The sequence below is a fragment of the Apus apus genome, chromosome Z, assembly GCF_020740795.1.
Source record: "Apus apus isolate bApuApu2 chromosome Z, bApuApu2.pri.cur, whole genome shotgun sequence".
Lineage (NCBI taxonomy): Eukaryota > Metazoa > Chordata > Aves > Apodiformes > Apodidae > Apus > Apus apus.
The window spans coordinates 77,660,851-77,674,737 of record NC_067312.1 but is presented as its reverse complement, the minus strand read 5'-3'; the positions used below and the strand labels follow the sequence as shown (position 1 = coordinate 77,674,737).

General features: G+C 53.7%; 1 protein-coding gene across 1 annotated transcript; it reads right to left on the bottom strand.

Moving 5' to 3' along the window:
- Window positions 1-439: 439 nt before the first annotated feature.
- POLR1E (RNA polymerase I subunit E) lies at window positions 440-13,879 on the bottom strand. Its single transcript, XM_051643539.1, has 12 exons — window positions 13,793-13,879; window positions 13,109-13,212; window positions 11,411-11,487; window positions 8,741-8,826; window positions 7,997-8,052; window positions 7,509-7,653; window positions 6,227-6,334; window positions 5,670-5,766; window positions 4,962-5,095; window positions 4,066-4,147; window positions 3,119-3,250; window positions 440-827 (listed from the first exon to the last, which is right to left on the bottom strand). Exons 1-12 carry the CDS (start codon window positions 13,869-13,871, stop codon window positions 668-670), a joined length of 1,260 nt encoding a protein of 419 aa, XP_051499499.1. The 5' UTR covers window positions 13,872-13,879; the 3' UTR covers window positions 440-667.
- Window positions 13,880-13,887: the final 8 nt, after the last annotated feature.

The following is a 13,887-nucleotide window of genomic DNA, read 5'->3' as shown; positions in this document are numbered from 1 at the left end:
TCTGTGACAGGACAAGACTGAAAATGCAGAGAAACAAGCACAGAAATCACTCTCCCAGGAACTGGGAACCCACAGCTGTGGGTTCAAACTAATCACCTTTTCTGAAGATGACACCAGTTCTGAGTCAGCATGATCCTCCCTCCCCCGGCAAGAAGCCAGCAGAGAGGAAGTGGCAGAAATAATTATCTGTGTTGCATCTTCACACTTTTTCAACACAGCATTACATAGGAACAGAGGCACATGGAGCCAAACCTGGGTGCATGTCTTGCTTGGTCTGACTCTTTCTATGCTTTCTATTCTGCACATGTGAAAAAGGAGCAAAACGGGCCACAAGCTGACAGGTCTGCCAGAACCAACCAGCGCCAAGGGAGGACCTGCAGCCTCAAACCACCTTCTCTTGCTCTGACACAACCTAGATCCTTCTGTTCTCATACAGACGTGGAAAGAAGCAGATGTTTTATTTCAGCTTTGACTACATAAATAGAAAAAATAAGCAGTTTAATGAGTTGAACACCTGTCCCAGCCCAGCTTGGGGACAGGGTTTCAGCAGGGGGCTGTGCTGGGGCTGGAGAGCCAACCCCAACACACCAAGGGCTCCTGTGGTGCTCAGTGTGCAGAGCAGCAGTTGAGGGAACTGTTTCACCCCTGCTCAGACCTGCCAGACACTTTAATTCATTTTCTTGCGCTTCCTCTGGTCCACTGATGCCTTTGGCACAGGCAAGGGGAGTGAGAGGGTGCCCAGCTTGTGGTTGGAATCATTCTCAAGTCCTGGCAGCCCCTTTGCCTTGGAGATCCTCAGCCGCAGGGCCCTGGTGATGTCCAGCATCCTGGAAAACACCAGAGAAACCCCATCAGCACCGCAGTGGCTCCTCTGCAGCACACACTGCACACCAGATGAGCAGCCTCTTCACTCAGGGGAGAAGCCACGAGGCCCCAGTGAGAAGATGTGCTCTCTGCATCTCCAGGACACCATGGAGACAAAAGCTGAAAGTATCCAGACAATAGGGTGGAGCCTCCCTGGGGTGGCCAAAACGCCCTGAACTGTGACACTGCCACGTGGAGAGCAGGGCAAACCCATGCTGCCCCAGTCAGTGGCAGCTGACTGCAGAAAACAAAATGCTGCTCTCCATGTCCCTACAGGTTAGTTGTCTCCAGCTGCTGCTGGCAGCCCATGTTTGCTTCCTGATGCAGTCCTCTCCTGTGCGTGGCACCCTGAATGGAGCCTGGCACAGCATGAGCACCTCCTTTTGGCCACTAAAACTCACCATCCCCAGCTGTGAGAAGAGGGGCTTGTTTGAGATGCACCTTCTTGTGCAAGCTCTTCACCCTACACAAGCCAGAACACACCTGGAGGCTTGTCAGCGAGAACAAAGCACATCTGAAGGAAAGCCCACAGGGACACTGGTGCCATGGCCCCAGCTGGGCTCCCAAGAACACACAAGCCCCCAAATCCTCCCAGCTGACTTAATTATATTTGAAACAGCAGCACATTTGTCTGGGAAGGGTCCTTCAGCCAAACCTACCATTCCAAACAAGGATCATCCCATCAGGCAGCTCAGGGCTGTGTCTCTCCTCAACTTTTCTGACAGGTCGCAGCCTCCTCTACCCTTTTCTCAACATCCTATGCCCTGTGTTCCCAGCTCCAGTACATCAGTTAAGAACAAAACAACTCTGAAAACCAACCTGGCTTCCTTAAAAAGCTTAGTTCCAAAGAGAAAAAAAGAAAAATGGATGGAAGCCAACAGCCAACATCGCTGTTAAACCCACTGGTACTCATCAAAGACCAATGTTGGTCCAAATGCAGTAAATTCATAGAATCATCACATACTGGTTTGGGTTGGAAGGGACCTCAAAAGACCATCATCCAGTTCCAACCACCCTGCATGAGCAAGCACCTCCCACCAGCCCAGGTTGCTCCAAGCCCCATCCAACTTGCCCTTGAACACTTCCAGGGATGGGGCAGCCACAGCTTCTCTGGGCAACCTGGGCCAGGGTCTCACCACCAGGACCCCCAGTGGAATCCATAGCACTTTGCCAGCAGCCCCATCCCAGCTGCACTCCCCCAGGACAATCCCTGTCAGACAGAGCAGTGTGGCTGAGCTGGAGGCATCACTAGTAGGCAGGTGAGAGGGGGACACTGAGAAGCATGGCCCAGCAGCCACTAACGAGGCCTCTGACAGCCTTCCTAACTAACTTCCTAACTAACGAGCTGCTGCTGAGATGATGTCTGGGACCTCCCCAGCCCAGTGGGCTGGCTGGTGGGAACTGCTCCATTCCCCACTTCCTCAGCAGGGGCTGGGACAGCAGAGTTCCAGCAGCAGCTTGGGCTGACACCTGCTGGAACACCAGATCCTGCAGCCAGCAGCAGGTGCACCACACTCACCTGTCCTTCTGCAGAACTTTAAACTAGAGAACAGCTGCCCCAGCACTACCACAGCAGGGGTCCTTTCTTAAGGTGTTTATCAACCATCACCCTCACCAGCCCCACGTGTCCAGTCCTCATGTCCAACACATGGGCCTGCAGGTCTGCCTACAGCCTCTCCTCAAGATGCTCTGGTGAAAATCCCCACATACATCAGCAAGCCTGCCAAGCCTGGGGCAGGTGAACTTCAGGGCAGGGATTGCTCCATGTGAACACTGAGCAGTAAGCCTGAGGTCAGCTGCAAACCTGCCCCCACACCCACCAGTCCCCAGCAGCTCTACAGGACGGGTGGGCACAGAGAATGGGGAGGTGAGGAGATGTGATTTGTCGGGCACACAAAGGGGTTGGAAGGCAGTGGACAAGGTCTTGTCCTGGAACAGCCCCAGCTTCCCATTTTGGTGCTGCCTGCCTTTGCTTCCTTCCCTGCAGAGCAGCTGAACAGCCTCCTACTGCACCAGAAGGCCTCTCTGCAACAAGTGCCCTTTCAGAGTTTGAGCCATTTAACTCCTTCACCAGGATCAGGGCTTCAAAACAAGTTTCAGCAAGGTCACAGAAGTCCAATTACAAGGAAAGGGCCTTGCCAGCAAGTATTCATGCATGACTCAGGTGCCAGAGCAGCGCCAGCACTCATTCCCCAGGTGCTCTTTTAAGGACAACAGCAGCCTTCAGCAGGTGTGAACAAACACGGTGACTCACCTGCTCTCCTGGAGCTTGAGGTCGTTCTGCAGGAGGGTGAGGTCTGTCTGGAAGTTGTTGATGTGCAGAGCCAGTACAATGACATATGCTGTGATTTTAGCCTTCATTGATGCAGAGACCAAGTTCTGGACACTGCATGGCAAGAGGGAGAACATGAGATGTGGAGTGAACCCCAAACAACCCTCATGAGGTGCAGGCAGAACTGGAGACCCAGCCAGACCTGAGTAACTTCTCCTATACTCCAAAACCAAGATCAAAGCAACAGAGACCTCTCATCAGAGGGGCCCAAGAAGCTTATCTGTCCTCCTCACATGCCCCCATTTCTGTTTAGAAGTGCAGGCCCTGTTGTTACCACGATGCAGCCTTGACAAAATCACCAACTGATGGCACCTCAGTTGTTTGGCAGGATGGTCCTTGCAAGAGGAAAGCAAAGGGAAGCTGCTCTGAGGGCATTAACAGCATCTCAGACACAACCCACAGGAAGCAGATCCCTGGAAGGCTCCCTCTGCTCTTCACTGGCTTGGACCTTCAGACAGAAGCCGCCCCATTTGGGCTACCATTCCTGCTCGTGACTGCAGGGAAACAACACCCAGCACGGGGCAAGGGGTTCTGACACTGCTGGAAAGGACCATGAGCAGCTCCCCAGCCTCTGCTCCAACTGAGGGCTGGTGGCTTTTCTTGGATGACCACCATGGCAGGACCACACCCTGCCTTCTACACCAAACGTGGTCACTGCTGATGGGACAAAGGCATGACAGAGCTCTTTGGTCTGTACAGACATGAGCAGAGGGCTGTGGGTGTCAGCCCAGCACGAGGTGACCAGTGCACACCCCCAGCCTGGTCTGTGCAGGTTTCACTGGAGGCAGGAGCTTTCCTGAGAACACGCCCAAGGACCTTCAAGCTGAACTCTCCACCTGAGGTACATCACAGCAAACAAAGTTCCTTACCTGCCATTGTTGTAGGTCAGTGAAGTGAAATTCTTCATGAGTTTCCTGCTAATAATGTGAGGACATTCAGGACCCATTGGATCTAGGACAGAAAGGGGTTTTGCAGCAGAATCAGAAATACTTGCTCTTCCTTGTGCTGCCCATCTCCAGCTATCACAACAGCTCATTCCTTACCGTGACATTTATCACTTCTTCCTAGTGACATAGAGAACCTAGAAGGAGCCTGCACACTGAGGTCTCACTATTCTTCAGGTCAGAGAGGCTCCCAACAGCTTCTTTCCTTTACAAATGGGATCTCTCGCTTTGACACTGCACAATCTAAAACATGGGCATGTATTTAACATATGGTCCTGTCACAGAATGCTACTGAAACTACACTAACAAACCCATGTTAGCACCAAGACCAGTCACTTCCACATCCACTTCCACATCAACTAAGCCCTGCAGAGTGACTTCTGTGTCTCCAGCAATGCAGGAAGACATTTACAGACAGGCTTGATGTTTCCTGCTCCCTCACACCCCTGCCACTGCCAACGCTGACAAGGACATTTTCAGCACTGACAAGGAGACTCTGATACACAAGTTCTGTGGGAGATGGGAAGTCCGGAAAACCTCAAACAAAATATTTTGTGCAGTGCTTTTGAGAGCAGTGGTTCCTGCCATTTTAAAAGAAAGATCCTGAAGAAAACAGAAGTATGTGCACTATGGTGCAAACACTGAGATAATAAGCAACACATGATGAAAACATTCTCAAAAGGAGATAAAAAGGAAGTATTATGAACTGTGTGCTTGTTGCTCCTGGAACAGGGAGGCTGGAAGAGGGAAAGAGCTGATGGTTTCCAGCCTCTTGGCTTGGGATTAAAGTGTAAAAATGAAGGAGCTGAAAAGTCTCTTACGTTTCTTCTTGATCACTTTCAGGTAGCTGAACTTAATAAGGGTGTCCAAGAACCAGAGGCATCGGGCTTTGTGATCTCGGCTCCTCTCATCAGCAGGCAGGAACTTCAGCTCCTCTAGAACAAAGCAGCAGTGGCTGAAGGAGAAAGAAGGGAAAGATGAGGCTGAAAGAACCAGGAACCAGTTTGCATCATCTGAGGACAGGACACAACTGTAACTTCAGCTGTCTGAGGAGTTCCCTGGTGAAGGACATGGGTAGCCCAGGAAGCTGCTCAGTGAGCAGACCTCCCCATCAATGCCCACGTGGTCCAGCCCCCTTCAGGGTGCAGCTCCTAAGGAGGTGACTGCCCTGCAGGCTCCCTGTGTCACCCCCACTCTGCCCTGGCACAGGCAGCACAGGGACAGAGGTCGGGTTTGTGCTGCTCCTGCTCACTTCAGCCCCTCCGCACAAGGCCTCAACAGCTCCATGTGTTGGGCTGTCAGCCTGCCCAAGCACAGCAACTCCCACAGCATGTCCTCACCTCCTGACCTGCACCCATCTTCCCCAGGGCAGGTGCTGCTCTGCCCTGTGTGGACCCATATGCTCCCCCTGCCCTGAAGAAATCAGCCTGGCTGTTGTGCAGCTGGCAGCCACCAACCCACTCCTCAGAAAAACGACAGTTCCACAGGGCCCACCTGGACTGTGGCAAGGATGTTTGCAGCAGCATTACCTTCTCTCCTCGCTTTTCTTGGCAAGTTCCTCTGCAGTGATGTTAGCAAAGGCTGCTGCTGGAACCCGCAGCGCTTCATACTCTGCTGGGGACAGGACTGGGAGGATTTTAAAGAACACAACGAGCACACCTTTGCTCCCCCCTCTGGTCTGAGCAGCCCACAGTGAGATAAGCTCTGTCTACTCTTGCTTTAGGAGGTGTGGGGCAGGGAAGGAGGGAGGGAAATTATGAACAGGCAGGCTGCAAGGACAGGATTGGGAAGCTGGCCAGTAACAACAACCTCTAAAGGACTGTGGCTCCACCAGAAGTCACTTCTGCACAGCTCACCTCACCAGTACTCCCAGTGGAGCCAACAGGGAGGTACAGCATCCCCCTCTCTGCAGGGAAGAGGCAGAATATGGGACTGACAGGCCCAAAAATCTCAGCAAATCATGTCTCTCCTCTCAGCTTCTGGCTTGTGAGAAGGTTGGGCTCATTCACACTCCTGGCAGCACTCACTCCCACAGGCCAGACCCCTGACACTGAAGCTTACAGGTGTTTGTCACAGAAAAAGATACTGTCCTCAAACTTGTAAACATTTTCTGGCTTGTCAGCATCTTCATTACACGGTGGGAGGAAGACAGAGATGTTCTGCACATCATCTTGGGCCATGTCCTGGATCAAAGCTTTGGAGGGTAGCAGGAAAAAAAAAGTATTTGGATGATGCAAACAAAAACACAAAAATACAACAACGACCCAAATCCTTCCTTTAAATGCAAATCCACCCAGTTTAGTCACAGGTTTAAAAGTCCAGTTTATCTCACTGGGGACAGCAGCAAGGGAAAGGCTGCAGCTCCTCCCTGTTTGTTTCATTACTGCCAGACCTAGTGCTGACTGTATAGAAAACATTCCAGCAGGCACAGAAAGGCCGAGAGCTTCTGCTGTGCCTGCTGTATATTGAGCACTGTGGGCTTCACACTGCTGCTATTGCTTCTGCCAGGAACTTCCTGCTCCTGGAAATCTAGAAAAGCCACTCCAGACTAGAGAAAAACCTAGGAAAGAAATGTGCCAAGACAAACTGGTCACTGCTTCTGCAGCTCCTGACTGCAAGGTGGGCAGAAAGAGGGCCCCTGGGTTCCCTTGGACACCCATCTGGCACAAAGCAGCTCTGAGAGCACACTCAGTATCCAACCTGGAACACATGGGATGAAAGCTGATGGGTTCTACGGTCAGAAGACATCTCTCCTATTGGTAGCAAATGAAACTCAGAATCCCAGAAATGCTGGTGGAAAGAATGTCTGGAGGTCTCCTGTCCAACCTCCTGCTTAAGAGTAGAACAGGCTACAGCACTGGATCTGGGCAGCCCTGGCTCAGTCCTACTGAAGCTTGGAAACCCCCAAGGATGGTGACTCCACACCTCTCTGTGACCTGTTCCAGGGCTGCACCACTCTCCAAGGCAAGAAGGCTCCCTCAGGCTCCCACATTGACCTCCCAAGGCCCAGGGACCACTGCCCCTTGTGCTACTGAATGTTCAGTGTCCCAGTTCACACCAGGTACTGCATTTATCCCAGCAAACTGATCTCCAGGAACTCCCAGAAGAGCCCACAACAGGCAGTGATGTGACAAGGACTTTCTCTCATTCAGGCATCTCTCACACTAAGTCCAGCAGGATCAGAAGGAAACAGCTCTTCTTCCAGCAGGAAGATCTGCAGGTTCCTCCACACGTGCCCTTCTCAGCTGTTGAACAGCTGCTTCCTTGGTCACTCCAAGAAAAACCCTTTCTTCTTCCTACCACACCTGGCAAGGAACAGGCAGAACAGGGCCCTCCTGATGGCCTTCACCAAACCCCAAGGTTCTCACCTGTGACTCCCTTTGCATCTATAATGTTTGCTGCTGCTTTGGTCACAGCAGAGCTCAGAACATCACTGCCCACTGCATTCATCCGCCGGGAGCTCAGCGCCCGCTTCTGCCGGCTGGTGCCAAAGGCCTCGATGCACAGATCCATCTGTAGGGGGACAGAGCAGTGGCTGAGCTGCAGACACTGCAGCAAAACCCAGCTCACCTGCTCCTGCTCCACACTCACAGTCTCAAACACAACCCAACCACACGACAAGCACTGCTCTGCATGGGGGGCAACACTGGGGCTGTCATCAAGACTGACACAGTCACTACGATGCTGCCCAGTTGGGCACTGGTCACACGCTGCCTCACAGACCTCCAGGGCCCAAAAAGAGCTCAATCTGCACAGGCCCACTCTGCAGTAAACCAAACATCACTGCCTCAGACAAGCATCACCCGCCCCTGTTAGCTAGATAATGACAGAGCATGACCTGGGGTTTCAGCTTTACCTTCTCCCTGTAGGATTTCTTCTGATAATCCTTTGTGTCATCATGTAGCAAGTTATCTATAAAAGAACAGAAGTTACTGTAGGTGGCTTGCAGCAGTCACAGCCAGCTCTAATCCATGGTGGAAAGGCTTGGCACAACACTGCAAGATCTCCTCCACAGGACTTTGTCAATTAAAGAACACCCTCAACAGAAGAGAATGCACCTAGAACAATAAGGAGAAGCAGGTCAATTATTGCTATCAAGCCTCCAAGCACAAGGCATGGATTGCAGCAACACCCAGCTCCTGCACAGATTGTATTCCTTGGGTTATCCTGCTGGGCTCAGCAGCAAGAAGCAGTTCTGCTGCAGAAAAGCTCTTTTCCTTTTCAGTGATCCAGCCCCTTGACCTGCAGCTTGTCAGGCCTCCCTCAGCAGACACGGCCAGGCAAGGCTGCCCCTCCTTTGACCACAGACAACCTGGTGACTGCTTCAGCCCTGCCTCTCCCACCGCAAACACTCTTTGCTTAGACCCCACCCTGCACTTCACCTTCCTCCTGCTTTTCACATAATGCAGTGCCTGAGGCGAGTGAAAAGGACAGGGCAGAGATGGGGAGCAGGCAGGGAGCGGGGAAGGGGGGAAGTGGAAAAAGGGGGGAGGAGGGCAGGGGGCAGGGGCAGGCACTGGGGGGCAGGCAGGGGGCAGCTGGAGCACACCCATCCAGGCTGTAGTGAGCGCTGCCAAGGCCCAGCCCAGCACGGCCCTACCTGACAGCAGGGGCTGCATGTTGAATATTTCAGCATTATAAACTTCCATCTGCCCAGAGTCCTGGTCCAACACGCCAACAAAATACCTGGGGAGAGACAGAGGCAAGGGCCTAGCCAGACAGCCCACTGATGGGAAGGACATGGTGCAGAGCCACGGGTACCCCCATCCCGTGCCAATGCATCTGCCTTGCAAATACAAGCTTTCCAAGCACATTGGGAACCCCACAGTAACACAAGCCACCTCCAAGGAATGCAACGTGCATTTACATATAAAAAATAGACTTCTTGCTCAAAGTAAATGTAGAAGTCTTAAGACAGCTGAATTGGCTCCAAAATGCACAACCTAGGTGCCAGAGTGCTGTCCTCTTTTATCTTGCCTGATGTTCCAGGACCCTTGGTTTTCCAGTGCTTCTATGCAGTTGCCTGGGTTTTTTAATGCTTGGATTCCCTGTGGCCATTTCTGTACTTAGTATGAGTTACTTGAAGTCCTCAGAGCGCCTCAGAAATGTGACTCTGCTGTCTCTAAAATAGGGTAATTTCTCTTGGGTAAACTTTGCCTCCCACACCTCAGAGGGACAAGCCCAAATGGTTTGTGCTGCTCCTCATATGTCCCAGGAGGAACCAGCTGTGTGTCACCCTGGGCTGACCAGGGCATCAGTTTCTCATCCAGCCAGAGGAGCTGGTTCCATGTGATGCCTTCTGACTGGTGCCTGAGCTTGCCCTGCTCTGTGACACATCTTCCTACCACTCAGGACAACTTCTGAAGCCACAACAGGCTGCTTGTTCTGGTGGAAGCAACACTCTCCATACAACTGCTCTCAGGAGGGAACTGCAGCAACCCATTGTCCAGAAGGGATCTCTGGGCAGCACCAGCTGCCCCAGGAAGCCCAGAGGTCTGGCAGACTCATGGACTTCCCACTCAGGATAAACAGAGCTGGTTGCTCATAGTCAGTTTCTTTTCCCTGCCGAAGGCACAGGAGCAGCTGTGGGAGCACAGTTTTAGGCTGACAGCTGCCAAGAGCCATGGAAAGATCCTCACCACTGGAGAAAATCCTCATGCAGGCAGCAGAGGCAGGTGTGGGAGGAAAGGGACAGAAGGATGGGGTGAGAAAACTTGAAAGAAAGGCAAATTACTTGATTCTCCCCTGCATCTCTGGGGATCCTGAGGCACATGCACACCTAAGGCAGAGCTGGTACTTGAAGCTGACCACCTCTCTCAGCAGTCAGTTTGATTGCTGGTTTCCATAGCTCAGGATCTCCAGAGGTGCAGGCAAGAATCACTGAAGCCACTATCAGCAATGTGAAGAGTTCAGAAATCAGAGCACTAAATATGCCTAGAAATAATACTGAATGGATATCTGTCTCATACATACTCATTAAACTGAATTTATCTCAAGAAGAAGAAGAAGCCCCTTGCTTCATTTCCTCAGCTACAGCACCTTAAACTGAACACTGCTACACCTGAAGGCCCAACTCCTCTGGTCCCACTTCTCAGAAAGAAGAATGAAGCTTAGCAGTAGCATGTTTTGACAGATTGTTTGCAGAGGTGAAACCAGTTCCTTTTACAGAATCACCGAAGAGAATAAAGTATTTCAGTTTGTGTCCCTGCTCATGAAGAAGGGTTGGAACTAGATGATGTTTAAGGTCCCTTCCCAATGCAAACTATGCTATTCTATGCTAAGACCATCTAGGCCTGACCAATTCAGGGCTGACCAAAAGTTAAAGCAAATTACTGAGGACATTGTCCAAATGCTTCGTAAAAGACTGAAAAGCTTAGGGCACCAACCACCTCCCCTCTTGGCCTGTCCCAGGGTCTGATGACCCTCTCAGTAAAGAAATGCTTCCTAAATGCCAAGTGCTACTCAGGACACAGGGCCCCCAGGACATGAACATCTGGAAGCACCTCCTCTTCCTCAAGATTCAGTTTCTCCCCACACCTGTAGCTGGTCAGACACAGCCAGCCCAGAGCAGGGCACAGGGAGGTGCAAGGAGCTGGGGAGCAGAGCAGGCACAGACACCACTGAAGGGAGCAGGAACAGGAACACACATCAAAGGGGAAAGGAACACCCTTGGCTGAAACAAGGCCAGATTATGCCACATTGGCTCTCCACCCACTTGGTGGTTCTCCCATTGGAGACCAGCAAAGATCTCACACACAAAACGCTCCTTAGGAGGCCAGAGGGACCTGCCCCAATGCTGCAGAGGTCATGTCCTTACACCAGGGCAGGTCCAGCCTGGAAATTCGACTAGCACTTCCCTTCACAGAGGCACAGAAAACTCGGTGGGACACAGAGCAGCACTGTGCTGTAGCCCTGGGGCTAAATGGTGATGCATGACCCAGGGCTTTCCTGGGTAGCAGAAGACAATCTTGGCAAAATCTTAATTTCTGAGTTCCTTAAAAGCAGTTATTCTTAGGTCTCAGCTACATTGAATCAGCTCCTCACCCCTTCCTTCACAAGACCTTTCAAAGGTCCCCCCCCAAAGGAATGTCACATGCACTAACTGCAGCTGCCAGAGCTGGAGTCTCCTGTCAATCCTCCTGATCCCAACAGTGGCCTCAGTGGGAGCTTCTCAAGTAGCTTTAACAGAGCCCACCAGAAACTGCATGTCTGAGCAATCCCTCAGCTCCCACCTCCCTGTTCCTGACCCCATTTTGCCAGGAACACCCACCTGCACAGGGAGTTACACTTCATCACTCCGCTGCCAAAGTTATTACCCACATATGAAAGCCTGTCGGATTCTGAGACCTGAAAAACAAGATGAATTCCTGGAAAAGAGGCTGTGGAAAACCTCTCTGCACCCAGAGCCTTTTTGGCGGCCCCACAGAGCTGCACTCCCAGGCACTGGACACCAGCCATACGTCAGCAAACCAGACTTTGCCCATTTTGGGTATGCTTTCCATCAGGTCAAAACCTTTAAAAGACAAACAACATTTCTTGAAGGTGAAACTACCCATGACATGTAATTCTACGTCAGGTTTCACTGGTACAGATAGATGAGGAACCATTGCCAAGACATGAGCTGTAATGTGGTGTTGATCTGTGCAGCCAGCTCAGGTGTCACCAGCCAAAACATGTTCCTGTGGGGATCACCACACCTCAATCCAGGAGCAGCAGCTTCTGAAAGAGCCTGGGTTTCCTCCGAGTCACTGTGAAGATGGACCAGGCCTCTCTGCCAGTCAGACTAAGACACAATGTCCATGCTTTGTGGTCCTTAGTATGGCAGCTGAGAGTTGCTCCAAGCTTCCAGCCAGGACAAACCTCCCAGGTGTCACCCTGGGCTGCAGGGACAGGTTGGGCAGAGCTGCCCTGCAACCCAGAAGAAAACTCAGTTTAAACTGCAACTGCCAGAGACCCACCTAAAGGTCCAGCACTGCCAAGGGCCTGCAACTCACTGGCTGAAAAAGAGAGCTGGCACTGCAGGAACAGCTCCAACACCCAGATGTGCTCCTGAATGGTCGTGTCTCTGCTCTACTGGGGATTCTGGCTGAAAAGTCATTTATTCCTTGAGGGAATCATGCATGTAAGCAGCTGTAACACTTAACAACAGCTGCACAAAGCACCTGATTTTAATCTCAGAATGCCAGATTGGAGAGACCTCAATGGTCATCTGGTCCAACCTTCCTTGTCCAGACAAGACAGCCCAGCACCAGCTGAATCCTAGAAGTGTCCAACACTGGGGAATCCACCAGTTCCCTGGGGAGATTATTCCTAAGGCTGATGATTCTCAGGGTAAAAACTCTCGTGTTCAATAGGGATCTCCCCAGGAATAACTTGTACCCATCACTGCTTGTCTGTCCATGTGACTCCTTGCAAAAAGGACCCTACATCTTCTCTGAAGCTCTATCTTCATTGAAATAGAAAACACCTTGGAGTATAATTTAACAAAACCTGGTAAAGAATTTACTGTGCAAACAGTACAGATTTTGTAACCAAATGCACCTGACAAGCTGTTAAGTAACAGCTTTTATTTTTCACACATTATTTCCTTTTAGGTTATTAAATCATAAACGTCCAAAGCCCAACCTTTGCTGGGGGACACACAGGTAGGGATCCACCAGAATGTCCTAAACACGCTGGTATTTGGCTCTGAGGGAGACCTCGCTGCTCCCCACGTGTTGATGCCCTTAATTAAGGCGTCCCCTTCTTGGGTTCCCTGCATCCCAGGAGCCCATCCACGCTGCCCGGCGGGTCCCGCCCCGGCAGGCTCGGCAGAACCCGCCTGCCCGAGGCCCCGACCCGCGCCGGGACCGCCGGGGTCCCCGCTGAGGAGCGGCCGGCCTCCGGGGCGCGGGGCTGGGCCGCAGCGGGCAGCCCTGAACGGGGCGCGATGAGGGCCGAGCCCCCCGCTACACCGGCGGGCCCTTACCAGGATCCTGCGGTGCCTCTTCCGGGGGTGCGCGGTGTCCCGGTGCCGGTAGACGGTGAACCGCATGGCGCCGGGCTGCTGCAGCCGGCCGTTGGAGAACTGCACTGCAGGGCGGCGGGAGAGGAGTCAGACCGCCCGGGTCGCGCCCGGCCCGGCCCCGCGCCCCCTCCCCAGCCCCGTGGTGCCCGCGGCCCCTCGCCCAGCGCGGCGAGACCGCCGGGCCCTGCCCCGGGCCCTGCCCCCGGCCCTGCCCGCGGCCCCTCACCCAGCGCGGCGAGACCCCCGGGCCCTGCCCGCGGCCCTGCCCCCGGCCCTGCCCCGGCCCCTCACCCAGCGCGGCGAGACCCCCGGGCCCTGCCCCGGGCCCTGCCCCGGGCCCTGCCCCGGGCCCTGCCCCGGGCCCTGCCCCGGCCCCTCGCCCAGCGCGGCGAGACCCCCGGGCCCTGCCCCGGCCCCTCACCCAGCGCGGCGAGACCCCCGGGCCCTGCCCCCGGCCCTGCCCCGGCCCCTCACCCAGCGCGGCGAGACCCCCGGGCCCTGCCCCCGGCCCTGCCCCGGCCCCTCACCCAGCGCGGCGAGACCCCCGGGCCCTGCCCCCGGCCCTGCCCCGGCCCCTCACCCAGCGCGGCGAGACCCCCAGGCCCTGCCCCCGGCCCTGCCCCCGGCCCTGCCCCGGCCCCTCACCCAGCGCGGCCGGCTGCCCGGGCTCGGGGTCCCCGCGGTATCTCCAGGTGGCGGCGGCTCCGGCGCTTCCGGCCGCCATGTCGAGCGGCGGGGGC

Coding starts and splice junctions, on each gene's coding strand:
- POLR1E (XM_051643539.1), bottom strand. CDS start 13,871: ATGGCGGCCGGAAGCGCCGGAGCCGCCGCCACCTGGAGATACCGCGGG. Junction 5,767..6,226: donor TGTTTACAAGTTTGAGGACA/GTATCTTTTTCT, acceptor AAATCCTCCCAG/TCCTGTCCCCAGCAGAGTAT. Junction 5,096..5,669: donor AAGAAAAGCGAGGAGAGAAG/GTAATGCTGCTG, acceptor TTTCTCCTTCAG/CCACTGCTGCTTTGTTCTAG.